The sequence below is a fragment of the Oreochromis aureus genome, linkage group 4 (genome assembly GCF_013358895.1).
Source record: "Oreochromis aureus strain Israel breed Guangdong linkage group 4, ZZ_aureus, whole genome shotgun sequence".
Lineage (NCBI taxonomy): Eukaryota > Metazoa > Chordata > Actinopteri > Cichliformes > Cichlidae > Oreochromis > Oreochromis aureus.
In genome coordinates this window covers 1,333,890-1,356,351 of record NC_052945.1, presented here as the reverse complement: position 1 = coordinate 1,356,351, position 22,462 = coordinate 1,333,890, and the positions used below count along the sequence as shown (strand labels likewise).

Sequence of the window (22,462 nt, the reverse complement as noted above, 5' to 3'; positions counted from 1 at the left end):
GTAATCGGCCTACAAATGCAGCCTATGAATGGGGACATGCCTTGTGACCGCAGGGCTGTTATTTTACAGTGATGATGATGATGACTGCATTGATTTGGTTCTGTTTCTATGTGGAGAACATCGTCGTCCACGCAGAGGGTCAATAAAGAACCTAAAACATGTTTTTGCTCACTATTTAGTTTTTTTTTCCCCTTAAATCAAGCAGAAGCTTCAGGAGGAATTTGGGTTCAGCACCAACAGCTCTTCAGATGTATTGAAACCACATCATTTAGCATCTGAGCAGGACGCCTCCTGGGCCGTCTGCTCACATCCCGTTGCTCCACTCTGGTGTCACCAGGTGTCACTGAGGTGTTCAGGACACTGAGTGACTGATGGGCGGAGCCACAATGAGGCAGACAGAATCATAAAATCACAGACTATATAAAAATTACCCAGCATGCTGTCAGTTTTTGACTCTAATTATTCTGAAGCCTCAGTGTTTGTCTTTTGTTTGCTGCAGCCAACATTCACATATTTTGTTTCATTTAATTAGATTTTTGTTTTCTATGAATAACAACGATGATGATGATGAGAGCAATACAGTGAGTCAGGTGTCAATCAGCACCTGTAAAGAGGTAAACATCTCAGATAGAAGCAAAAGAATGTGAAAAATGAAGACAAAATGACAAATGATCAAAATGGACATCACAGCAGTCCCTCTGCAGTCTGGGGTTCAGGCACCTCAGTGGGAGTTTGGGGGTTCTCGTTGGGCTCTTTGTGTCCTCGTGGCCGCCCCAGTTTTCCTCGATGCAGTAACCATTCCGTCCAGCAGGCGGCGGCAGCGCGTATTGACTCAAGCCGCCATTATCCCGTAGCAGAAGGAGGAAGAACAGAGGGGAAGCATCCAGGAATTCTGCCACAGTTCTCCTGAAAAACCTCCTCTGCGCCATGGAAATGTCGGGAGCGGACAGCGACTGGAGGAGCCCGCAGTTCCGACAGAAAGTCGTGGCTCAGATGTGAGAATGTCTCTGTTTTTCTGTTTAAAGTCACTGTTTTGGTTTGTGTTAGCCGCTCAGGCTAAGCTAAAGGCGGCGCTGTTAGAAAATGCGTCATGTCTGAGCGAGCGTTTAAAAAACGTTAAATTAAGAAAAACCGGTAAAAAAGCAAAGCGAGCTCGGATCTGATGACACGATGGGACACAGAGAACGAAAGGTCCGGATGGTGGCTTCTATTCGGCGAAGAGAAAATGGACAAAATGACGTTAACAGAGAATTTCTGTCAACTTTCATTGTTAGCACCATTAGCTGCTGAAGCTAATGAGTTACAGTTATCTGCGCTGTGGGAACGTTAACCTGCATGACTGAAAGTCAGGCTGTCTAGTGTGAGTAGGCGGATACAGTCAGCGTGAGTTCACATGATGCTCCCGCTCTTCTGCCCGTACACAGTCAGGAAAGTAAACGGTTTATATTAAAAAAATGAGCTCAGTGCTGCTTTGGTTTAACACGGGAAAGGTCGTTGGTTCGAAACCGGAGGATTTCTTCAGGAGGGTCGTGAATATGTCATATCAAATGTGCGGATTAATCCCTGAAAGCGGCATATTACAGCAGTGAGGTCCTTTAATAAAGATTAAACTCTTCCCGTCTTTATAGAGAGAAATGCTGCTCATCAGGCTGAATGGGTTTAAATCCACTGTCACAAGGTTCCATTCAGTCCATCAGGGACGCTGAAAAAAGGCAGACCTGAATCTAAATAATCTGAAAGAGGTGTTATGATCAGTTTGAATCCGGATACTCTGCTGATCCTGGGTTCAGATTAGGGTTTAAAGTGGGCACACTGTTTGAACTGTCCTCCAAAGGCTTCTGATACAGTGCATCAATGTACTGTCCAAGTAAAAACAGAAGCAATAGAGCTCAGCAGAGCGGCTCTGTAAGTAAAGATCACATCATAGTCTTCATCCAAACTCAGTGCTGTGGAGTCTGTGAGGTCGTTCGTGTCATTTCTGGTGGAAAGAAATCTGTATGTCGATGTAAACAACAGCTCCTCGTGGTGTACCACAAGGCTCTGCTTTAGGTCCACTGCTGTTTTCCACCTGTGCCGTTTTTCCTTTATGCAGAGCAGGGAACGTTATTGTTGACGGTGGGAAAGATCTGAAAGCTTTTGTTGCATTTAGGGAAAGACGTGACATCTCCTTTCTGCCAATAATCAAAAAGTTAGTGAGGTCTTAAACAAGTAACATTGGACCAAAATATACGAGCATGGGAACCTCCACCTGTCCTACAGCAGCAGAATTAACAGTTAACATGTCATTTATAGAAGCTATGTTGTTATTTTTCATCAAGATTTGAACTAAAATAATAAAAAGGATTGAAGATGAAGTTTTAGTTTTAGAAATGATTTTGATTTTTTTTTTTTCATTATTAGGTATTAGAATCCTGTAATATACAAAGATTCCAGCAAACAGCTGACACGTGTGACTAATTTAACTGTTGTAGAAGAAGATCGCTATTTGGATAACAAGTGCTTTTATTTAAATAAAGAAGATATAAAACCTGACCTCACAGCTGTAACAAAATAAACACATTTTAATACGTTAATAACTTATTGTAAAACACCTGTCCCGTTCAGCTACGTTTCCCCCGGCTCAGTGATCCTGACGGTCCCCATACAGTCTTTATCTGTCATGATCCTTATCCACATCCACATTGTGGTGTTCCAGGATTCCCGGAGGTTAAAATGGTTCAGCGTTGCAGAAAACATTTGATTTGAGCCGTGTTAATTTAACGTGTTCGCTGCTTAGAGTCGTTTCTGTCGTGTCTTCCCAGAGGTTCGGTTCATGTGCAGCGTCGTGGTTTTAAATTATGTATGTGATGCTCACGGTGAATGAATGAATGTAACTGGGGAGGTGGGGGTGGATGCAGAGACCAATGAAGATATCAAAGTGTGTTTGTGACGATGAGTGTGATTCCTGCAGCGAAGAAGCCATAAGGAAGGCAGGAACCTCGAACACCACGCACAAGTCGGGCACGGACATGGAGAACCACGTCTACGTCAAAGCCAAATCCAGGGTGAGTCCCGCCCACCGCCGCGGCGTCTGGATTCACTGCAGTTGCTGCTGACGCTGCTTTCTGAAAATGATTGGCTTACAAAAGAAGTGAAAGTTGTTGTTACTGATCAGTGATAGCGCCACCTGCTGGGGAGGTTTGAGGGGACAAAACAAACACAGGAAAGCCAGATTGCACCAGCAGACTGGTTATTAAACTACAAACTGGGAGAGTTTATGAGTTATTTGATCAGCCTGTGACAAAATGATCTGCTTCCACACTGGTTTTAGAGGTTGTTTGAAGCTAGAGAGCTGCATTTTTATATCACGATAAAATGCATAATAACAGAAGCACAAAGAGGTTTAATGCAGACACTGAAGTATTTAAATGAAGCCGTGAATGTGTCGCCGTTCTCCTGAAATGTCCTCGAACGTCGTTCAGGGAATGCAGCAGAAACTGCGATGTAAAATCTGCACCATGTGTCTGGTTTTTCCTCAGGAGGAGTATTTATCTCTGGTGGCCCGGCTGATCATTCACTTCAGAGACATCCGTGAGTATCCGAGGAGCGCATTGTGCCTTATTGATCTCAGATCAATGACCTGTCGCCGATCTTATGGGTGAAGCTGGCGTTGGACTGCAGGTCACAGTCACGCCCTAATCTGGTCATTTGTTGCTTTTGATTCATTTGAGCATCAAATTCAGGAAAAACAAGAAATGCAATTTTATATTTCATGTTAGAAAGAAAATGTGCTCAGCAGTCGGTCTGAGAGCAGAACACTCTCACTGCTTTACCTGCCGGCAGGCAGGAAGTGAGTCTTTACAGATTCCATTCACAAAAACAGAGTGAGCAGGAAGTTTCGTTCCTGTGGGTACAAACAGTTTTTCAAATCAGCAAACGTGACTTTGACTCAGATCACTCATACAGTAACCTGTAAATGTCTGCTTTTTATTCAGACCTGTTCTGTTCAGAGAGGGGGCGGAGCTTGTCTCCACATTCATATAAATGAGATGCTTGTGTATTTTGCTGAGTGGATCTGCTGCTCAGCCCTGTTGTGAATCCTTGATCATAGTTATTGACGACTGTGTCCTCTCTGCAGATAAGAAGGCTCTTGGAGGTTCAGGTAGGTGGGCTTCGTGTCTCTCTGGTCTCCCCTCCCCCACCCCATTTGTTTTCTTTGCTGTGTTCTGTCCTCTGCTGGACCGGTCTGTACCGGGCTCATGGCGTTCATGATTTCTGCTGTGCATGTTGGAGCTGCTTAATATGGTCTGTTGTCTACCCTTCTGCTAGATCCCATGAATGCCCTGAATACCCTGACAGGGGTTGGAGGGGGTCCTGGCGCCATTGGCATGGGGCCTCGCCCCGCCGGTGCTCCAGTGGGTGGCATGGGGGCCATGGGGCCGATGCAGATAGGCCAGCATGCCATGGCAGGGGTGGCTGGAAACCCACAAGCCAGTGAGTGTTTCCTCCATGTGGTGTTTGCTGTAAATGCACATCTTCCGAGTGTTCGGTGGAGGCTGGCTGCGTCTACATGCCACGTTTCGGCGTCAGAGCCGGCCTGATTTTCAGTCTCTGCTTTAGCACGGTGTGTGTCTGAGAGTCCAGAGCTGGCCTCGGACGCTGGCCCGCTGCTTCATCTCCCCCTCTTTCCCCCTGCAGTCGGCGGACCGGGACCTATGCCCATGCAGCAGTTGGTGCAGCAGCAGCAACAGCAGCAGCAGAATGCCATGCAGTTCCAGCAGTTCCAGCAACAGCAGCAGAACGCCATGCAGCAGCAGCAGAACGCCATCCAACAGCAGCAGCAGCAGCAGAACGCCATCCAGCAGCAGCAGCAGCAGCAGTTCCAGGTGCAGCAACAGCTGAGGGCACAGCAGCAACAGATGCAGCAGCAGCTCCAACAGCAGCAGCAGCAGGCCCAGAACCAGCAGCAGCAGAACCAGGTGAGACCAGGTCATACACCCTGCAGGCAGAGTGAATGCTGCGTAGGTGCGGGGATTAAAGTCTGATCCTCTCTGCAGTAATTCAGCGGCAGCATTTGTTCTGATGTGAGGCGTGTGCACGATCTCTGCATAAATCAGCTCTATCCAGAGATGGGATGAGTTATTGTAAACTGTAAGAGCAAATAAACAGCTAACAGATCATCTGCAGAGGAATGGCTTATTTGAAGAGTTTCAGTCAGGTTTCAGAGCTCATCACAGCACAGAAACAGCTTTAGTGAAGGTTACAAATGATCTTCTTATGGCCTCTGACAGTGGACTCATCTCTGTGCTTGTCCTGCTAGACCTCAGTGCAGCGTTCGATACTGTTGACCATAATATCCTATTAGAGCGATTAGAACATGCTGTAGGTATTACAGGTACTGTACTGCAGTGGTTTGTATCATATCTATCTAATAGACTCTAATTTGTTCATGTAAATGGAGAGTCCTCTTCACACACTAAGGTCAATTATGGAGTTCCACAGGGTTCAGTGCTAGGACCAATTCTGTTTACATTATACATGCTTCCCTTAGGCAGCATCATTAGAAGACATAGCATACATTTTCACTGCTATGCAGATGACACGCAGCTCTATCTGTCCATGAAGCCAGGTAACACACACCAATTAGTTAAACTGCAGGAATGTCTTAAAGACAAAAGAAATAATCTGACTTTCAGTGATCAACAGTTTCTGCAAAATCGACTTAAAGCTAACCTTCCAGCAGTGCCTTAACTTGCCTTACAGAGGATAAGTTTAATGCCCCGAGCTCACAGCTGCGATCTGTCCACCCTGAAACCACCGCTCTGATCGCTGATGGCTGTGAGGGGAGACGAGTGGCTTTCCTCTCATTACTCATTAGCTGTGTTTGTCTGATGTTTACAGATGCACCAGTCCAGGCTGCAGCTTATGCAGCTCCAGCAGCACGCTCAGGCTCAGGCTCAGGCCCAGGCCCAGGCTCAGGCCCAGGCCCAGGCCCAGGCTCAGGCCCAGGCTCAGGCCCAGGCCCAGGCCCAGTCCATCCAGCAGATGGTGCAGCAGCAGCAGCAGCAGGTCCAGGCTCAGACGCAGCCGGTTCAGATGCCTCCTCACTCCCAGCAGCAGCAGCAGCAGCAGCAGCAGTCGGGCATGGTGCCTCAGTCTCTGACCGGACAGATCCCATCCCAGCACGTCTCTCTGAACCAGCAGCAGCAGCAGCAGAGGCTGCAGGCCTTCCAGGTGAGACAGAGCTGCAGGTTTGGGTCTGTAACTGCGACTGAATCACAGCCAGACAGTCGGTGCATCTCAGCGTTCCTGCACGAAAGTCCAAATTGAGTCAGAGAAATTGTTTTTAAGATTGTAATTCATAACATAAGTCAGCACAGTTTCACTCAGTGCTGTCATTTAAAGGACTGGACTGACACGCTGACGTCTGAAAAAGCAGCGAATCAGATTTTCAAAATAAAACAGGAAGTCTGCAATGAAAATCCGACCAGAGGCTGTGATCAGTCTGCAGTTCCTGCTCCAGTGGTCTGAGATTTCACAGCTCAGTGCTCCCTCCCTCTGCTTGCATGCTTTGCTCTGTGTGTGTGTGTGAGAACAGGCCCGTGCAGCCTTGCAGCAGCAGCAGCAGGCAGCGCAGCAAGCTCAGCAGGCCGCAGCGCAAGCACAGCTCAACGCAGCCGCCGCTGCAGCCGCCGTGCCTGGACAGGTGAGGACGCCGCCACAAACTCAGGTTCATCAGCTCTGAGTTATTTAGACGATCAGACAAACGGCAGGAAATTGTAGAGCAGGTGTCGGAGTACACTTCACTGCAGCAGAAACAGGAAACTTAAACTGACAGGTTGGCCTGCTCCAGGGCGACCGCTTCCACCTTCTGTGTGGAAACGGGTCAAAATATTAACTGTAGGTTAAACTGTCCACACCTGACATTCTCACTGCTCAAGTCACAAAACTGAACCTGCAGGAACATCTGACCTGGTCCTCACAGGTGTGGAAAGACGGATGTCTCACCTGTCCTGTCTGCTCACCTGTGCTTTATTTCTTCTGAAGCTGGTTCGTCCTGGGATGCAGATTCCAGCCCGCCTACCTCGAGCACCTCTGAACCCCATCCCTCCTCAAAACGCCACCACTGCTGCAGCTGGCGTGGTGGGAGTGCAGGCCATGACACCGCAGGTATTTATCCCCAGTGTGACCTCTGACCTTCACCTGCTCGTCCTCCTGCTTCTTCAGCCATTCAGTCTGAAGCAGCTTCATGAGGTGGAGACAGTTTCTAACGACCTCATGGAGCTGCTTCACACACACAAACATCGTGCCTTCCTCTCTGTGCTCTGATTGGCTAGTTTGCCTTCCCTTGTCTGTCCAATCACCTCCAGCAGATGTCATCGCCCTCACCGGTGCAGGTCCCGACTCCTCAGTCGATGCCGCCTCCTCCGCAGCCGTCACCCCAACCCCCGACCTCACAGCCCAACTCAGCCAGGTACGTCCAGTAAATAGACTGCACCGCTGACCTTTCAGGACAGCAGTGGGTCGGCCAGTTGTCAGCCGCTGGGTGAGGCGAGTTCAGATTCACGTCTGCGTCTGGTCTCTAACCCGCTCAGTTTCACAGGACAGAATCAGCGCTGTTTACATGTCTGTGAGCGAGTCTAACTCCTTCTGGCTCCTCCCACAGCTCCGGTCCCACTCCGTCTCCGGGGGGTTTCCAGCCCAGCCCGTCTCCTCAGCCCTCGCCGAGCCCCGCCAACTCCAGAACCCCCCAGAACTACGGCGTGCCCTCCCCCGGGCCACTCAGTACTCCAGGTAACCTCACAAACATCTGAAACTTTTCACAGAGCTCAGAATAACGTGAACACAGCAGCTCCGTCACACTCACTGACTACACCGCTGAGCGGCACAGTCATGTGCACCTCGATCACAGCTTACAGCTACACACACGCTGAGGTCAGAGAAGGTGAAACACATGTCTGTTTTCCCTCCTCAGTTTCACCGGCTTTTATTGTGAAAGTGTTTCAGCTTTTATTGTGAAACTGTTTCAGTGAACCCGAACTCGGTGATGAGTCCGGCGGGGCCCACGTCTCTGGAGGACCAGCAGTACATGGAGAAGCTCAAACAGCTCTCCAAGTACATCGAGCCGCTGCGCCGCATGATCAACAAGATCGACAAAAACGAAGGTGAGACGCTGACATCACAACCTCCTTACGAGACGCCACAGCACACACGTGCACAGGTTCCCAAACTGAGGCTCGTGGAGTTAATCTTTGGTCGTCTTTTATTGATAATGGTACAATTGGAGATTTAAAGGATAATTCCTCTTCTTACTAAAGAAACAAAAGCACGATGATCATGGCTGAAAGAGTCAGAAAGGAAAAATGTTCTGATAGGAAACATAAACAGGAAGACGACGTCGAGGTAAGGGGGGGGCGGGGGTGATGAGCTCATGATTACAGACAACTAACACAGGAACGGCAGTCATGTGACAAGAAGTGAGGACAAGACGAGACACATGATCAAGTCATCCATGTTGATGACGTTCAAACACGAGTCCACTTCAAAGTCACCGAATCAGCAGATCGCTTGAAAGAATAAAAACCGCTTCTGCTCCTGAACACATCGAAGCGTCCGCGGGGTTAAAGTTCAGCTGCTTTCTTCTGTGTTTTCAGACAGGAAGAAGGACCTGAGTAAGATGAAGAGCTTGCTGAACATCCTGACCGACCCCAGCACCAGGTGGGATTGATTTAAGCCTTTCAGTTTCGATTTTTGCGTGAAACAATCCAAACTCAGCTGACGTGGTTAGCCAACTCCACCCAGAGCCTGCTCCACGTCTTCACATCAGACACGAGGAGTCCGGCATTTTCCAGCTGTGGTCACATGATCACAGCTGGAAAACACAAACACTGTAGATACGGGAAGTGATGTCAGCCACATGGACATGATGCACGCCTCCAAGCTCACAGCTGAAGCTGCTGCTGCTCCTCGCTACACTTCCTGACCTCCTTTTCCTGACCTTTGACCTATAGGTGTCCCCTGAAGACGCTGCAGAAATGTGAGATCGCTTTGGAGAAGCTGAAGAACGACATGGCGGTGGTAAGGCGAGCTTCTCCTCCCCCTGCTCTCTCATTTCTAATCTTCAGAGGGTCGACGCCGGTCTGAGCGTCTGTTTGTGTTTCCTGTCCTTTCAGCCAACGCCCCCTCCCCCGCCCGTGGCCACCAACAAACAGTACTTGTGTCAGCCGCTGCTGGACGCCGTCATGGCCAACATCCGCTCGCCCGTCTTCAACCACTCTCTCTACCGATCCTTCGCCCCCGCCATGAGTGCCATCCACGGGCCACCCATCATGTAGGTACCACACACACGTCACGCTACACTTTACAGGTCAGAGGTCATATTCACAGCCTCACGTCCTCCTCAGGGGCCCGAACATCTCCGGGCGCAAGAGGAAGCACGAAGAGGACGAGCGGCAGACGATCCCCAACATCCTGCAGGGCGAGGTGGCGCGCCTCGACGTCAAGTTCCTCGTCAACCTCGACCCCTCGTACTGCAGCAACAACGGCACCGTGCACCTCATCTGCAAGCTGGGTGAGAGCGCCGCTGCCCACTACTCCGCCCACAGCTCCGCCCACTTCAGATCACACAGTGAAACTTGATTGGTGTTTGATTTTTCTCTTTCAGACGATAAAAACCTTCCCAGCGTTCCTCCGCTGCAGCTCAGTGTTCCCGCTGATTATCCCGACCAGAGTCCGCACTGGGCCGACGACGGAGAGCAGTACGGTAAGACGCGCCCACCACCGCCGTCTTTTATCACCCAATAGAGCTGCGCATCCACCGGAGACGTCCACAAGCTCAATAAAAATATTAATAAACAAAATGCACAGATGAGTCGGTGAAAACACTCATAAGCATAAATAAACATAAACAAGCATAAATTCATAAAAGTCTAAATTAGAGCAGGAAATAAGACCGTTTGTGAGGGGCAGCCAATCAGGATGCCACACGGAGGCGTGGCCTTGAAGAGGGAGGATAGAGTCAGAGTAGAAACGTTTCCATCAGATGGCCGTCGGACATTTTGTCTTCAAACGTAAATCTGGGAACTGTGACTTCTTTTGTAAGAGGAAACGATAAGGGGGCGTGTAGTGATGACATCATCGACTGTGTGTGTGTTTCAGGTGCGAACAGCTTCCTTCAGACGGTTCACAGGAACATGACGTCCAAACTGCTGCAGCTGCCCGACAAACACTCGGTGACCGAGCTGCTCAACACCTGGGCTCGCAGCGTCCAGCAGGCCTGCCTGTCTGCGGCCTGAGACCCCGCCCACTGCTCCCCTCTCAGACATGTGGGACTGTACTCCTTGTGCATGCTGGGTAAAACCTGCAGATGGGCATCATCGGAGCCGAAACCCATTACCGATTTCTCTGCTGCTCCTTGAATGCGTCATGAGTCTGTTTCTGTTAGTTTAAATAAAGTTTTAGTTCCTGTTTTGTATGACGTCTTTTTGTATTAAATAAAATGTGTTCACTTCAGTCCGATCAGCTGTTTCCTGTTTACCTGCTGCAGGTGTTAACACACACCTGTCAATCAGCCGTTTACTTCCTGTTCAGGAGTCTGTCTCACTCACAGGTTCATCTCTGTGTCAGTGAAAGAGGCGGAGTTTCCAGCATGTGACCAATCAGAAACAAACAGGTGAAATGACAGCAATGTGTGTGTTTCACTCAGACTGGAGAACAGCTGCTGTGTTAATAAAGTTTATTTGAAAGCTTTCATAGGAGCGTCACAGTGCTGTTTAGCACCAACAAATCCTCAAATGATAAAAATCATCGTTTCATGTCAAAATCATCTCAAGTCATTAAAATCAGCTGATTTCAGTTTCAGTTGGGAACACTTTCATGAGCACACACCTGTGATCAGAACATCAAAGTTCACCACAGGGGAGGCACTTTGCTGGTTGGTTTAACCCAGGGGTCGGCAACCTGCGGCTCTGGGTGGTTTGGGAAAATAAATTAGAAGTATTTAGCAGAAGTGTATTTTATTTGTGTTTAGTTCTTTTTTTAACTTGTAGTTTAAATTGGAAAGTTATTGTGATATTAAAATATATAAATAAAATTATACTTTATTTTCCATCGCTCAAAATAAGCGTCACACTCGCGGAAGCTGGTGTACCCGCCGAAACGCTGTGCATCTATCGAGACTTTCAACCCCAGATATGCCAGTTATGGATCTTCGGATCCACATTATGTCAGCAGCTGTTCTCCACCGTGAACACGCCTCACAGACGACAGCTTACAGTCCTGCGTAAAGATGAAAGTGACTTCATACCACGGCAGACCCGCTGCTTTTCAGCATCTCTTTATTGACCACTTTTCACACACGGTTGCTTTTCAGCTCACAGCCCGACACCACAACAGCAGAGAGAGCACAGGCTTTAAGGGCGCGACGCGTGATTGCGGGTGCCGCTCAGGTGCGTCCGACTCCCCTGCAGCGGCACTGCAGACCACCCCCCGCCACACACATTAACCAGGTAAAATACATATTTAGGCAGAATTTTGCAAATATCTATTTTTCATCTTTTAGCAGCATAGTGCTTTTTTCCAATTACTTTTTAAAAGTCAGGTCAAGGCTCCAACAGCCCAAAGGTGATATAAGGGTGGCGGCTCACAGCAGTCTTTGTTTGCTACATGGATCATTTTAGTTCAGCTGGGTGTCTTTGCTTTTGTTATATTTCTTTAAGAGTTCAAAATGTGTTAATTAAATAAATAGATGTAATAAATGTAATTTTCTCTGTAGCACTTCATGGATTTCATAAGCAACACACTTTAGTTTCTCTGTGGATTCTTTTAAAAAGCAGTTAAAAACTTTTGTTCAAACAAGCCTTTTGTTGATCTACGAATTTTATATTCTTTACATTATTCACATTTTGATCTTTTACATTGTGTATAATGTCTATTGATTGTATTGTTTATTTTAATCTTTGTGTACAGCGCTTTGTGACTGCCTGTCTGTGAAAAGCTCTTAATAAATAAACTTTACTTACTTTAGTTGTTCACACAAAGCACAAAAAACAGTATATACAGTGTTATCTTCATTTTAGATTTCAAAAAGTATTTGCGGCTCCCAGTGTTTTCTTTTGCTTGGAAACCGGGTCCAAGTGGCTCTTTGAGTGTTAAAGGTTGCAGACCCCTGGTTTAACCAATCAGAGCTCAGCTGGTGAAGAACAGTGAAGACGCAACGTGGCGTGCTTTTATTTTCATACGTTTATTCTTTAAAGAAGCTCACAGACAGCAGATACAAAATCCCCCAAAATGTCAGAAATGAATAAAAATATGGAAAATGTGAACAGACAGTTCATTGTGTGTGTGTGTGTGTGTGGGGGGGGGGTCTCATGAAGTTCAGAATCTGAGGGAGAAGGCTCTGTAGGAGAGGTTGGTGAACACGTCGATGTGGTCGCTGCTGCCGCCGACTGTCAGCACCTGAAACACACACGACACGTTCACTAACACACTGGAAAAAAGAAACCTGATGTTGCTCTGTTGTCATTCACATCCTCTCTCTTCTGGCCACACCCCTTTCTGACTTTACTTTTAATCTGTTGATTGTTCTGGTTGTTTTCTCCAGCTTTAACCAATCAGCACTGAGCCATATTGTACTGTCCCGCCGTGTTTGCACGCGCTCGGTTTATCATGGCTCAGGTCTGATATGTGGACTTTAGAAATCGGATTTTGAACCAGCGATCTGTGAAATGCGTTTAACTTCACTCGTGAACCTATCGTGTCATGTGACCTCCGTGTTTGCGTGAGGATGTGCGTGCTGCATTCAGGGTCTCACCCGGTGCTCGGTGCTGTTGTTGTTGAGCTGCAGCGTGTTCAGGCTCTGTGGCGTGCAGGGAATCTGAGCTTTGACCTCGCCACCCAGCAGGCAGTGCGACACGAACGCACCTTCACCCACCGTTAGGATCTACAGCAAATGCATCACAGGAAGTGAACCAGAGTGAGCACCAGCACGGATGGACAAACGCTGACTGAAGTGTCTTACTCACCAAGTCCTGGTGGAAGGCGGCCTGTCGTTGGCACCCGCTCAGGTTAAAGATGGAGGTCGGTGACAGCGAGCGGAGGTGCCACAGAGACAGAGACGGTCCGCCACCACACAGCTGTGGGGACAGGAAGTCAGACATGTTCAGAATCCTGCACATCTGGAATCAAAGGAAACATCTGCAAAACAACACACCTCAGAACCAGAACGAAGGAGAACGTTTCATCTCGCAGTTTAACGTCACCTGAACTCACCTGGAGTCCATCACCTGTTTCTAACACAGCAACACGACTCCTCGCAGACTAAAGTCAGAGTCTGACTCAAAAATAAGGAAGACTTTCATCTTTAGAGGTTTAAACGGTTAAAGCTGTGACGCTGTTTCAAAGATAAAAGATGACATCGTTTTCATCAAAGTAAACTTTGAGGGAAGGAGGGGGAGGAGTCACAGTGATGCGAGGAAACGTTTTCTCACCATCCAGTCGGAGTCGGTGGTCACGCAGCTGATCCATTTACCGTACTGAGGCCGCGCACACACCTGAAACACACACCTCTGTTTATCCTCAGATAAACAGGAAATTACACCACCACAGGACGTCTGTCCTTTCTGGCACTCACCTCGTACTTGTAGACCTCGATGCAGTGAACGCACTGACCCGTCCTGCTGTCTGTAACAGCAACACATCACCTTCATCATCACTTCCATCACCATAATCCTCATCATCACTAATGTCATCACATCACCATCACCATCATCCTCACCATCATCGTCCTCATCCTCACCATCACCATCCTCACCATCCTCCTCACAGTCCCATGTTTCCTGTGAACTCACCCCACACCCTCACTGCTCCGTCCTCTCCCCCCGACAGGATCTCCGCCTCCCTCTCTCTTACAGTCACGCAGTGGACGTAGTCCGAGTGACCCTGAAGGACGGTCTGAAGACACAACACAAACCCGTCACCATGGAAACACAGAACTCCCCCAACAGATGCTGCCATGAAAATCAGATTGAACAGGTGTGAAACAGTTCAGTGCACACACGGACGTCCAAGTAAAAAAACTGCAGTTCCTCTGACGTCCAGCAGAGGCTCCAGCAGTGAATCGGTCCCCACAAACTCACACGTTAACAGCAGAAGTCATCATTCACACACACACACGGATGACAGTGACATGCTGTAAGGAGAAAAATACCTCAGCAGTTATAACATGAAACGTGGAGTCAGTTTTGTTCCCCACTCACCTTGAACACACCGTTTTCCAGGTCCATGACATGGATGTTGTTATCGCCTCCTCCAACCACCAGGCTGTTATCCTGACACAGAAACACAACTCCTTATGACACATTGGAGTGACACGTCTGACAGAAACACAAATATCCTCATTATCATCAGAAAAAAGGCCCAAAAATGGAACTAGCCCCCCAGTGCATGCTCCATCCCTTCTAAAAACACCAAATTAAATAACATTCAAACTTAAAAAAGAGTAAAGAGTAAAAAGAAGTGTTTAAAAAGTCAGAATAATAAAAGGACTTCAATAAAAAATACAAAAACAAACAAAGGGGTTTAGTAAACCAGCGGCTCTGACGATGACAATGAGGAGGATACTCTTCATACTGTCACAGGTTTGTGTTTTACTTCAGGTTCCAGTCTTTTCTGTTCGTAAAGGTGGGCCAGCTTTAATGCGATGAAGAAAAGCAGAGGAGAGAGGTGGAGGTGTACTCACTCTGAGGTTGATGGTCATGGAGTTGATCTCTGGGATCTCCAGGCTGGATCTGTAAGGAGACAGCAGAAGTGTGAGTGAGGAAGGAGACAGGAAGCAGACGGGAAGCAGACAGGAGGCAGGGGTGGAAGGCTGGTTCTCACTTGTAGTTCGGTCTTCGGGTCCACAGAGGTTTGACGTTCTGAGGAAGCAGAAACACAATAATCAGGCAAACTCGTTTTTTCTCTCCGTCTGTGTGTCCCTGAAGGCGTTCTAGGTTACCTTCTTGGTGAGCTCGCTCCAGCTCCAGGCGCTGATCTCTCCATTTCCCGCGCTCAGCAGATGGCAGTCAGTGGACAGAAGGGAAAAGACCGGCCCCTCATGAGCTGCAGGACAACAAGACCAAAAAGGAATCTGTGAGGACAGTGTGTCCAAAATCAACACGGACACAATAAACGGCCACTAAAGTCCCAATGAAACCATAACTCCCCACAAAGCTGCAATAAAAATCACAATAAAATGAGCCTCAAAAATATTGACTCACAAACACACCTGGAACTCCACCTGGTGGTGTAAACAGGAACTACAGCATTATTTTTTACAGTGTGTCATATTTTTACTGTTGGTGAGCTGCGTCGAGCTTAGACTCAGAGGTTTCTCTTTCTACCTGTCTAAATCACCATGGTAACTGATGCTGAAGCCCTCACCTGGTCAGACGCAGGCTTAATCCTGAGTTTTGGTTTAAAATCAGCTGGAACCTTCACGTTTTCACTGATTCTTTATTTCTAGTGTCTTCAGCATGACGCAGATGTTTGTCACCAAAAGGACTGAACGACGCTTCAGCACCTCACAAGAGCGTCCAGTGTGACAGGACGTTTAGCGCTCATGTGCAGGAAACAGATAAATGTTTGGTTCTATCGCAGAAACAAAAGGCTGGAAAGGTGAGTGTGTTTTCATGTGAGTGAGCTCAGACTTCCTCGGTTCTAATCACGTTGTTGTTTTTTCTGCCACTGTTCAAGTGCAGGTGTAAACACCAACAGGTACGCCTGTGATGTCCTCGCCATCCTGCAGAGGCTTCGTGGGTTTAGGGTGACCTTTGACCCGAACACTCACCTGTGAAGGTCAGAACGGGTTTCTGGTTGAGCGCGGTGGAGTCTGGACTCAGAGCTGCAGACAAACTGGAAAAAACAGCATTGAGAAATGAGAGGTGTGGCCCTTCAGTGCGAGTGAGCGCAGGCGAGTCGAACCAGATGCGTTTGACTCACCTGAACACTGCGATCTCGCCGTAGTTGTTTCCAGCTGCCAGGAAGCGACCGCAGGGAGAGAAACTCTGAGAGAACACGGACATGTGCAGCAGCTGCAGACACAGACAGGTGCGTTAGTCCAAGCACCACAACACAGGTGAACAACCACACCTGTGCAGGGACATCTGGGTAACTTAAAGTTACCACGTGGTACAGGACATTCAGTCATGTGACGTCACCTTTATTCACCTGAGTGTAAACATTCCAATCAGCTTTAAATAAGCAGTTTGTGAATAAACGTGCATGTATCTATAAACAGATGACTCGCAACAAAGGTTGTTACTAATACTGATCACTTCCGGTCAGTAAATCTATCGCACATCACATTCACCTCAACTTTTTAAAAAGCGACTAAAATTTAAATTCTTAAATTTTAGTTAAAGACTCGAATTTAAGTTCAGTGGAATTTTAAACGGAGTTCGTTTTGAGTCCGTTTTCCGGTAAAACAGAGAAAACCTGAAACTAATCCGAGCTCGTTCACTTCTTTGTTGATTTTTCTATCGTTCAGCACGAAGCTCGCTTTACTCTCAAACATCAGCCGGTTTCTCTATTTCCTGTTTCCGCTGAGATAAACGTTGTAAGCCTCACCTCCACGGGACCCATGCTGCTCACACAAACTCTCCGAGCTCCTTTAAGGCGAACACGGCACAAAATACCGAAACAGAAGCAAAGGAACCAAAACTCAAACAGAGGAGGGAAAGAGCGGACCAGGGCGAAGGAATGTGACGTCACCAACCCTAGCCCCGAGGATTCTGGGAGATGTATTTTAGAAGCGACAAGCCTCTTCTTCTCCTCAGCGGCTTGTCCTCCTCTGCACATCCTCCTTCACTGCATCCACGAACCATCACTGAGCTCTTCCTCTTCTCTTCCTGTCATCAGCTTCATCATCATCGTTCTCCCTCCTCTGCACACGTACAGACTGTCTCAGCCTCCCTCCTCCCTCCTGCAGATCACAGAGACGCCTGCCTGGTCTCATCAGCCATCCCGTCGATCAGCATTGCAAACAAGCAGCGGGTCAGAGCAGATCCCTGATCTACTCTCACCTCCACCTTCAACCGCCTCACCGCTGTCCTCATACGTGTGCTGCACCACCCTCACATACTTCTTCATGGTTCCTCGTGCAGTACCGTCAATCATCTGCTTCCTCTGATCCACAAACACACAGAAGCTCCTTCTCATCTAAAATTCTCCATCAGCACTAACATCACAGCTCTTCCTCAGCATGAAGCCACACTGCTGCTCGACAATCATCACCTAGCTTCAACATCTCTGTTGCACATGTTGGTGGTGTGGCTCACCAGTGTCATCCTCTCTCCTAGACGTCTCCACACCTGCACAGGTACACTGTACTGCCAAAAGTATTCACTCGCCAAATCATTGAATTCAGGTGTCCCAGTCACCTCCATGACCACAGGTGTTTAAAGTCAGCAGCTAGGCATGCAGAAAGAATGTGTGAAAGCATGGCTCGCTCTCAGGAGCTCAGGGAACTCCATCGTGGCGCTATCATAGGATGCCACCTGTGCAACAGGTCCAGCTGTGGAATTTCCTCACAACTTAACATTCCACAGTCAGCTGTTAGTGGAATTATAACAAAGTGGAAACAACTGGGAACACCAACAGCTCAGCCATGAAGTGGTCAACCGTGGTGCGAGGATGCGAGGCGCAGAGCGCACAGGGGTCGCTGACTCTCTGCAGAGTCAGTCACTACAGACCTCCAAATGTCATGTGGCCTTCAGATGAGCTTAACATCTGAATGCAGTGGTGTAAACCACGCCACTACTGGACTCTAGAACAATGGCGGCGTGTTCCCCGGACTGACCAATCATGCTTCTCCATCTGGCCATCTGATGGACGAGTCTGGGTTTGGCGGTTGCCAGGACAACGGTACTTGTCTGACTGCACTGTGTAAAGTTTGGTGGAGGGGGGGTTATGGTGTGGGGTGTTCTTCAGCAGTCTTCGTGCTTCAGCAGACCGAGACACTGTGGACACCTTCATGTTCCCAGTATGTGGGAACAGTGTGGGGATGGCTCCTTCCTGTTCCCACATGACTGCACACCAGTGCACGAAGAAAAGTCCATAAAGACATGGACGAGCCGGTTTGGTGTGGGAGAACCGGACTGGGCTGCACAGAGTCCTGACCTCAGCCTGATCCAACACCTTTGGGACCAATCAGAGCGGAGACTGTGAGCCAGGCCTTCTCCTCCAACATCACTGTGACCTCACACATGTGCTTCTGGAAGAACGATCAACACTTCCCATAAACACTCCTGAACCTGAGGAAATCCTTCCAGGAGACGCACAGCTGCACACAGACATATTCACTGGAGTTCATGGCAGAACGATGGATCTCATCCGGACCAGTCTCTTTCCACTCTCCACCCTCGTCTTAGCTGCTCTCAGAGTTATCATAGTTTTATACTCTCAAATGATTTTGTATTTTTATTTCATTTTGAGTTTTTAATTCACTTTAGTTTCCAGAGCACATTTTCTTGTGTCGGTTCAGTTCGGTTCACAGCACAAAAAATCATGAGCTGCCCCCTGCCCTCCTTGTCTGCTGTCTACAACTCCTGTTGTCTCAGCAGGGCCAGAAACATCTCAAAGGACACTACCCATCCGGCTACCATCTTTTCAACCTACTGCCGTCTGGCAGGCGCTTCAGATCCATTCAGGCCAGGACAAACAGACTCAGGGGCAGCCATCAGCATACTCAACTCAAACTTGCACAAAAGTGATCTGCACTGAAATATCATCAATTCTCTGCCTGTCTGTCTCTGTCATCTAGTACTGTACAATAATTTAACTATACACTTAATATAAATATAAATACACATATTTATATTTATATTAAGTGTATAGTTAAATTATTGTATAGTTTTTATAATGTGCTAAAGCACTTGTGCACTTTTATAGCACTGTTTCTAATCTCATTATACTATGTATAATGACAATAAAGGCTTTCAATTCAATTCAAGTTTTTCTTAGTTTTGGTCTTTCTAAGTATTATTATTGGCATGAGTCAGTGCAGGTATTAAAATAAAACAGGATTTTTATTTATTTTTTTTACCAAACTTACAAACACATTTCTTCTCTATTATTGTTTTATTTTGTTTTGCAAGTTTACAAAATAATTCAATTTTTACTTGAGTTGATTAAAATGATTTTTCACACTTGGCTTCAGTTAGCTGTGATAACCTCGGCTGACCTCACTTCCTCCATCCTGCTCTCTTGCTTCATTCATCAGCTCCACACAGAGCTCCTTCCATCTTTCCGTCTCTATCTTCACCTTACCACAGGTGCTCGTTAACCTGACCATCTCATCTTTACGATGTGCATGTTTGCTCTGACATCAGATGGACTTCCTGATAAAACCCTCCTAGTTTATCTGAACCAGGACTACACTGGCTTGTGGTCCCCGTGTGGCTGGGAGACATTGTGATATTTTGAAAAATAATAAATATAAGACAACAAAAGGGAGATAAACAGTGTTCAATCTTCATAATGTGGGAAATTTTGTACAAAAAAGGGAAAAAGTGCCGATAAAATGTTGTTTCAGTTTAAAACATTTTGGTATTTGCCACCATCTCACCAGTGCAGCTGAATCATGTCGATTAGATCTGATTAGACTTTTATTGTGAAGTATTACTTGATGGGATTTTTGGGATTACTTTATCTTCTTTTATTTTGGTATAAGTTTGTTTTTTCTGACAGTCAGCTGACTGATGAATGGACCAGCTGAGGATTGCCTTTCTCTTTTACACTGCTGACTCACATCAGTAATTAAGGGGATTTAAGCCCAGGAACAGGTGAGCTCTGGGCCAGAGTGCCATGTGAATGGTTACAGCTACTGAGCTGCTCTTTTTTTTTTTTGGACTTACCTTTCAGTTCATCGACCAACGCTTGGGTTTTTCTTTTGTTTCTTTAAATGGTGATAGTGGCTTGTCCGTCTCTTTTAGTTAGTATTAATAGAAACTTTAATAAAACTCTTTAATTGAACCCTTTTGCCTCCTTGTCTCCTTTTTCTTACCCGGACACTTTTTGTTACTTCCCCCTCACCGTCTAGACCCCTTAGGGGAACGTAACAAGTGGGGGCTCGTCTGGGATCTTTGAAAAGGGAGTTTCAAATTGGTGGCATTTGGTTTTTGATTATCTTGCTTTGTCACCTTTAGAGAACCACAACTTCCCAGTTAAGTTAGGTGAGTGTCCAGCAGAGCTTTTGAAGTTCTCCCATTGGGCACTCTTTTGTTGTTTTGCCTTTTTTACTTTTGGAGTAATCCTGGGCGGGGATAAGTTCCCTGTTGGGGGTAGGCAATTCAGGGCCCCGGTCACTGAAGTTGTGCCTTTCAAGTTGCCTCGAGCCCAGCACGCTCCAGAAGATAGGTAGGTATAGTTTGGTGTGCTTAGAAAACTGGGTAAGGTGTGTGTGTGTGTGTGTGCGCGCAGCAAAAGGTAAGTTGGTCAAAGTAGGTTGTGTAATTCACCGTTAATTGTTGGGTAGTCTCTGAGTGAGTTGGCAGAGGGGTGTGGTGGTGTCCTAATTAGGGTGTGTTAGCTAAGCCTTCTCCGCCCCCAAAACGGATGATACAGCTATCAGTGCACAGGTGTCTAGAGGCTCATTCGTGAGCAATAACATCCACCTGGTTCCAATTTTCTGTGAATCCAGTGTTCAAAGCTTTTTCAGTGTATTTGAACGCATAGCAACTGCACTGCAGTGGCCTCAAGACGTGTGGGGGGGTGATGTTGCTGTGTAAATTCACAGGTAAGGCTCAGGAAGCTTGTTCAGGTCTGTCTAGGTGGGACGGCCTAGTTTATGAGAAGATTAGTGCTGTCCTCCAAGCCTATGAACTTGTACCGGAAGCCTATAGGCAGCATTTTCGGGGTTTGGAGTTGGCACAGGGTCAGTCCTACCTTAACTTTGCTGGGTAGAAGGCAAAGCTCTTTGATAGGTGGTGTTCTGCAAGCCAGGTTAACGATGTGGGGTCAATATGTGAGCTTATGCTGGTGGAGGACTTTAGAAACTCTGTTCCTGAGTCTATTGCTTGTTATTTAAGTGAGCAAAGGGTTGCCACTTTACAGCAGGCTGCCATACTGGCAGATGAGTTTAAGTTAACTCATAAAACAAATGCTGTAGGACATGATATCCCTGTGCGCCATAGTACCTCTTGGAGAGGTAAGAGTGGGCCAGCTAACAAGGCTAATGCAGTTGTGTTTTCAAGATCCAAAGCAAAGCGGTGTTTCTTCTGCCACAAACCTGGCCATCTTGTTGCTAACTGTTTGAATTTGAAACTCAAACAGAAAGCCCACTCAAAGCAAAAAGGGCCTGCTTTGAGAAAAGCCAGTCGTGGTTCCCAAACTGAAGAAGTTGCCAGGTCTAGTAAAAGGCTACACTTGGAGCATAATTGCTCAGTAGTGTCATGTTTTCAGTGTAAGAGGACAACTAACCCTGAGCTGCCGCTGGTTGACCATTTCTCAGGTCCTCAAAATGACCTGCAGGGGGACAGATCAGACCACCACTCAGACCTGCACCCCTTGCTAACAAACATGCCTGTACCCCTGACCCGAGGAACCACCTGGAAACTGTTCCAGTAAGGTCTTCTGGCTGCCTGCTGTGTTCTTCACATTGATGGCTCAAAAAAGCCCTGGCTATCACATGGGACATTGTTTTGAGGGTCTGCGGCCACCCTCAGTCAGTATTTTGAACCCATTGAGATGGGGTCGGCAGCTTCCGCAGGAAATGCCTAACCGTTGCTATGGGGTTGGTAGGTGGAAAGCCTGCAATTTGGTGATGAAACGGTTATGGACTTAATTGTCTAGGTTATCGTAATCATTTAACAAACCACGGGTTTGTATTTATGGGAGGGGGTGTTGGCCCTAGCAGGGCCGCCTCCTGAAAGTGCCTGTGCGGGCGTGTCCTTCAATCTCTTCTGCCTGAGGTGCCGCCGTTCTGTTTTACACTGCTGACTCGCATCAGTAATTAAAGGGATTTAAGCCCAGGGACAGGTGAGCTCTGGGCCAGAGTGCCATGTGAATGGTTACAGCTACTGAGCTGCTTTTTTTTTTTTTTTTTTTTTGGGACTTACCTTTCAGTTCATCGACCAACGCTTGGGTTTTTCTTGTTTCTTTAAATGGTGATAGTGGCTTATCCGTCTCTTTTAGTCAGTATTAATAGAAACTTTAATAAAACTTTTTAATTGAACCCTTTTGCCTGCTTGTCTCCTTTTTCTGACCCGGACACTTTTTGTTACTTCCCCCTCACCGTCTAGACCCCTTAGGGGAACATAACACTACAGTGTGTAAAAGTCCCAAAGTTACCGTTATGATACAAGAAGAAGGATGCAGAGTGTAGCATATTTCAGGTGTGTGTGAACCTGCTGCGGGGACAGGACAGCACAGGTCAGTGTTTAATGGTCACACTGCAGACTTCCCAGTCCTGAGCACGAGTCTGTGCGTCATGCAGACCGGCCTCACC

General features: G+C 47.3%; 2 protein-coding genes across 8 annotated transcripts; one reads left to right on the top strand and one right to left on the bottom strand.

The window, feature by feature from the left end:
• Positions 1 to 799: 799 nt before the first annotated feature.
• Positions 800 to 10,491, top strand: med15 (mediator complex subunit 15). 7 transcript variants are annotated; one of them, XM_031743575.2, is made up of 18 exons: positions 800 to 995; positions 2,951 to 3,044; positions 3,519 to 3,570; positions 4,118 to 4,141; positions 4,309 to 4,473; positions 4,678 to 4,958; positions 5,881 to 6,213; positions 6,578 to 6,685; positions 7,027 to 7,149; positions 7,353 to 7,453; positions 7,646 to 7,773; positions 8,010 to 8,144; positions 8,634 to 8,697; positions 8,991 to 9,057; positions 9,153 to 9,310; positions 9,384 to 9,550; positions 9,644 to 9,742; positions 10,138 to 10,491. In XM_031743575.2, the coding sequence occupies exons 1-18, from the start codon at positions 928 to 930 to the stop codon at positions 10,272 to 10,274; spliced, it is 2,304 nt and encodes a 767-aa protein (XP_031599435.2). In that variant the 5' UTR covers positions 800 to 927; the 3' UTR covers positions 10,275 to 10,491. The 7 variants fall into 7 exon arrangements, with proteins under 7 accessions (XP_031599435.2, XP_031599434.2, XP_031599436.2 ...); XM_031743574.2 differs by having other exon boundaries at positions 7,350 to 7,453; XM_031743576.2 differs by lacking the exon at positions 4,309 to 4,473 and having other exon boundaries at positions 801 to 995; positions 7,350 to 7,453.
• A 1,687-nt stretch (positions 10,492 to 12,178) lies between these two features.
• On the bottom strand, positions 12,179 to 16,742 carry thoc6 (THO complex 6). Its single transcript, XM_031743609.2, has 13 exons — positions 16,585 to 16,742; positions 15,958 to 16,049; positions 15,806 to 15,870; positions 14,975 to 15,078; positions 14,857 to 14,894; positions 14,717 to 14,765; positions 14,235 to 14,306; positions 13,827 to 13,929; positions 13,610 to 13,659; positions 13,467 to 13,529; positions 13,002 to 13,112; positions 12,791 to 12,919; positions 12,179 to 12,435 (listed from the first exon to the last, which is right to left on the bottom strand). Exons 1-13 carry the CDS (start codon positions 16,597 to 16,599, stop codon positions 12,355 to 12,357), a joined length of 972 nt encoding a protein of 323 aa, XP_031599469.1. The 5' UTR covers positions 16,600 to 16,742; the 3' UTR covers positions 12,179 to 12,354.
• Between the last annotated feature and the right edge of the window lie 5,720 nt (positions 16,743 to 22,462).

What these genes read in the sequence shown, in the direction of transcription:
- med15 (XM_031743574.2), top strand. Translation starts at nt 928, where the DNA reads ATGGAAATGTCGGGAGCGGACAGCGACTGGAGGAGCCCGCAGTTCCGA. An exon ending in GAAGGCTCTTGGAGGTTCAG is followed by an intron (nt 4,142 to 4,308) that starts GTAGGTGGGCTT and finishes CCCTTCTGCTAG; the next exon opens with ATCCCATGAATGCCCTGAAT. An exon ending in ATCCACGGGCCACCCATCAT is followed by an intron (nt 9,311 to 9,383) that starts GTAGGTACCACA and finishes CGTCCTCCTCAG; the next exon opens with GGGCCCGAACATCTCCGGGC.
- thoc6 (XM_031743609.2), bottom strand. An exon ending in GGAGCGAGCTCACCAAGAAG is followed by an intron (nt 14,895 to 14,974) that starts GTAACCTAGAAC and finishes CTGCTTCCTCAG; the next exon opens with AACGTCAAACCTCTGTGGAC. An exon ending in CCACCGACTCCGACTGGATG is followed by an intron (nt 13,113 to 13,466) that starts GTGAGAAAACGT and finishes CTGTCCCCACAG; the next exon opens with CTGTGTGGTGGCGGACCGTC.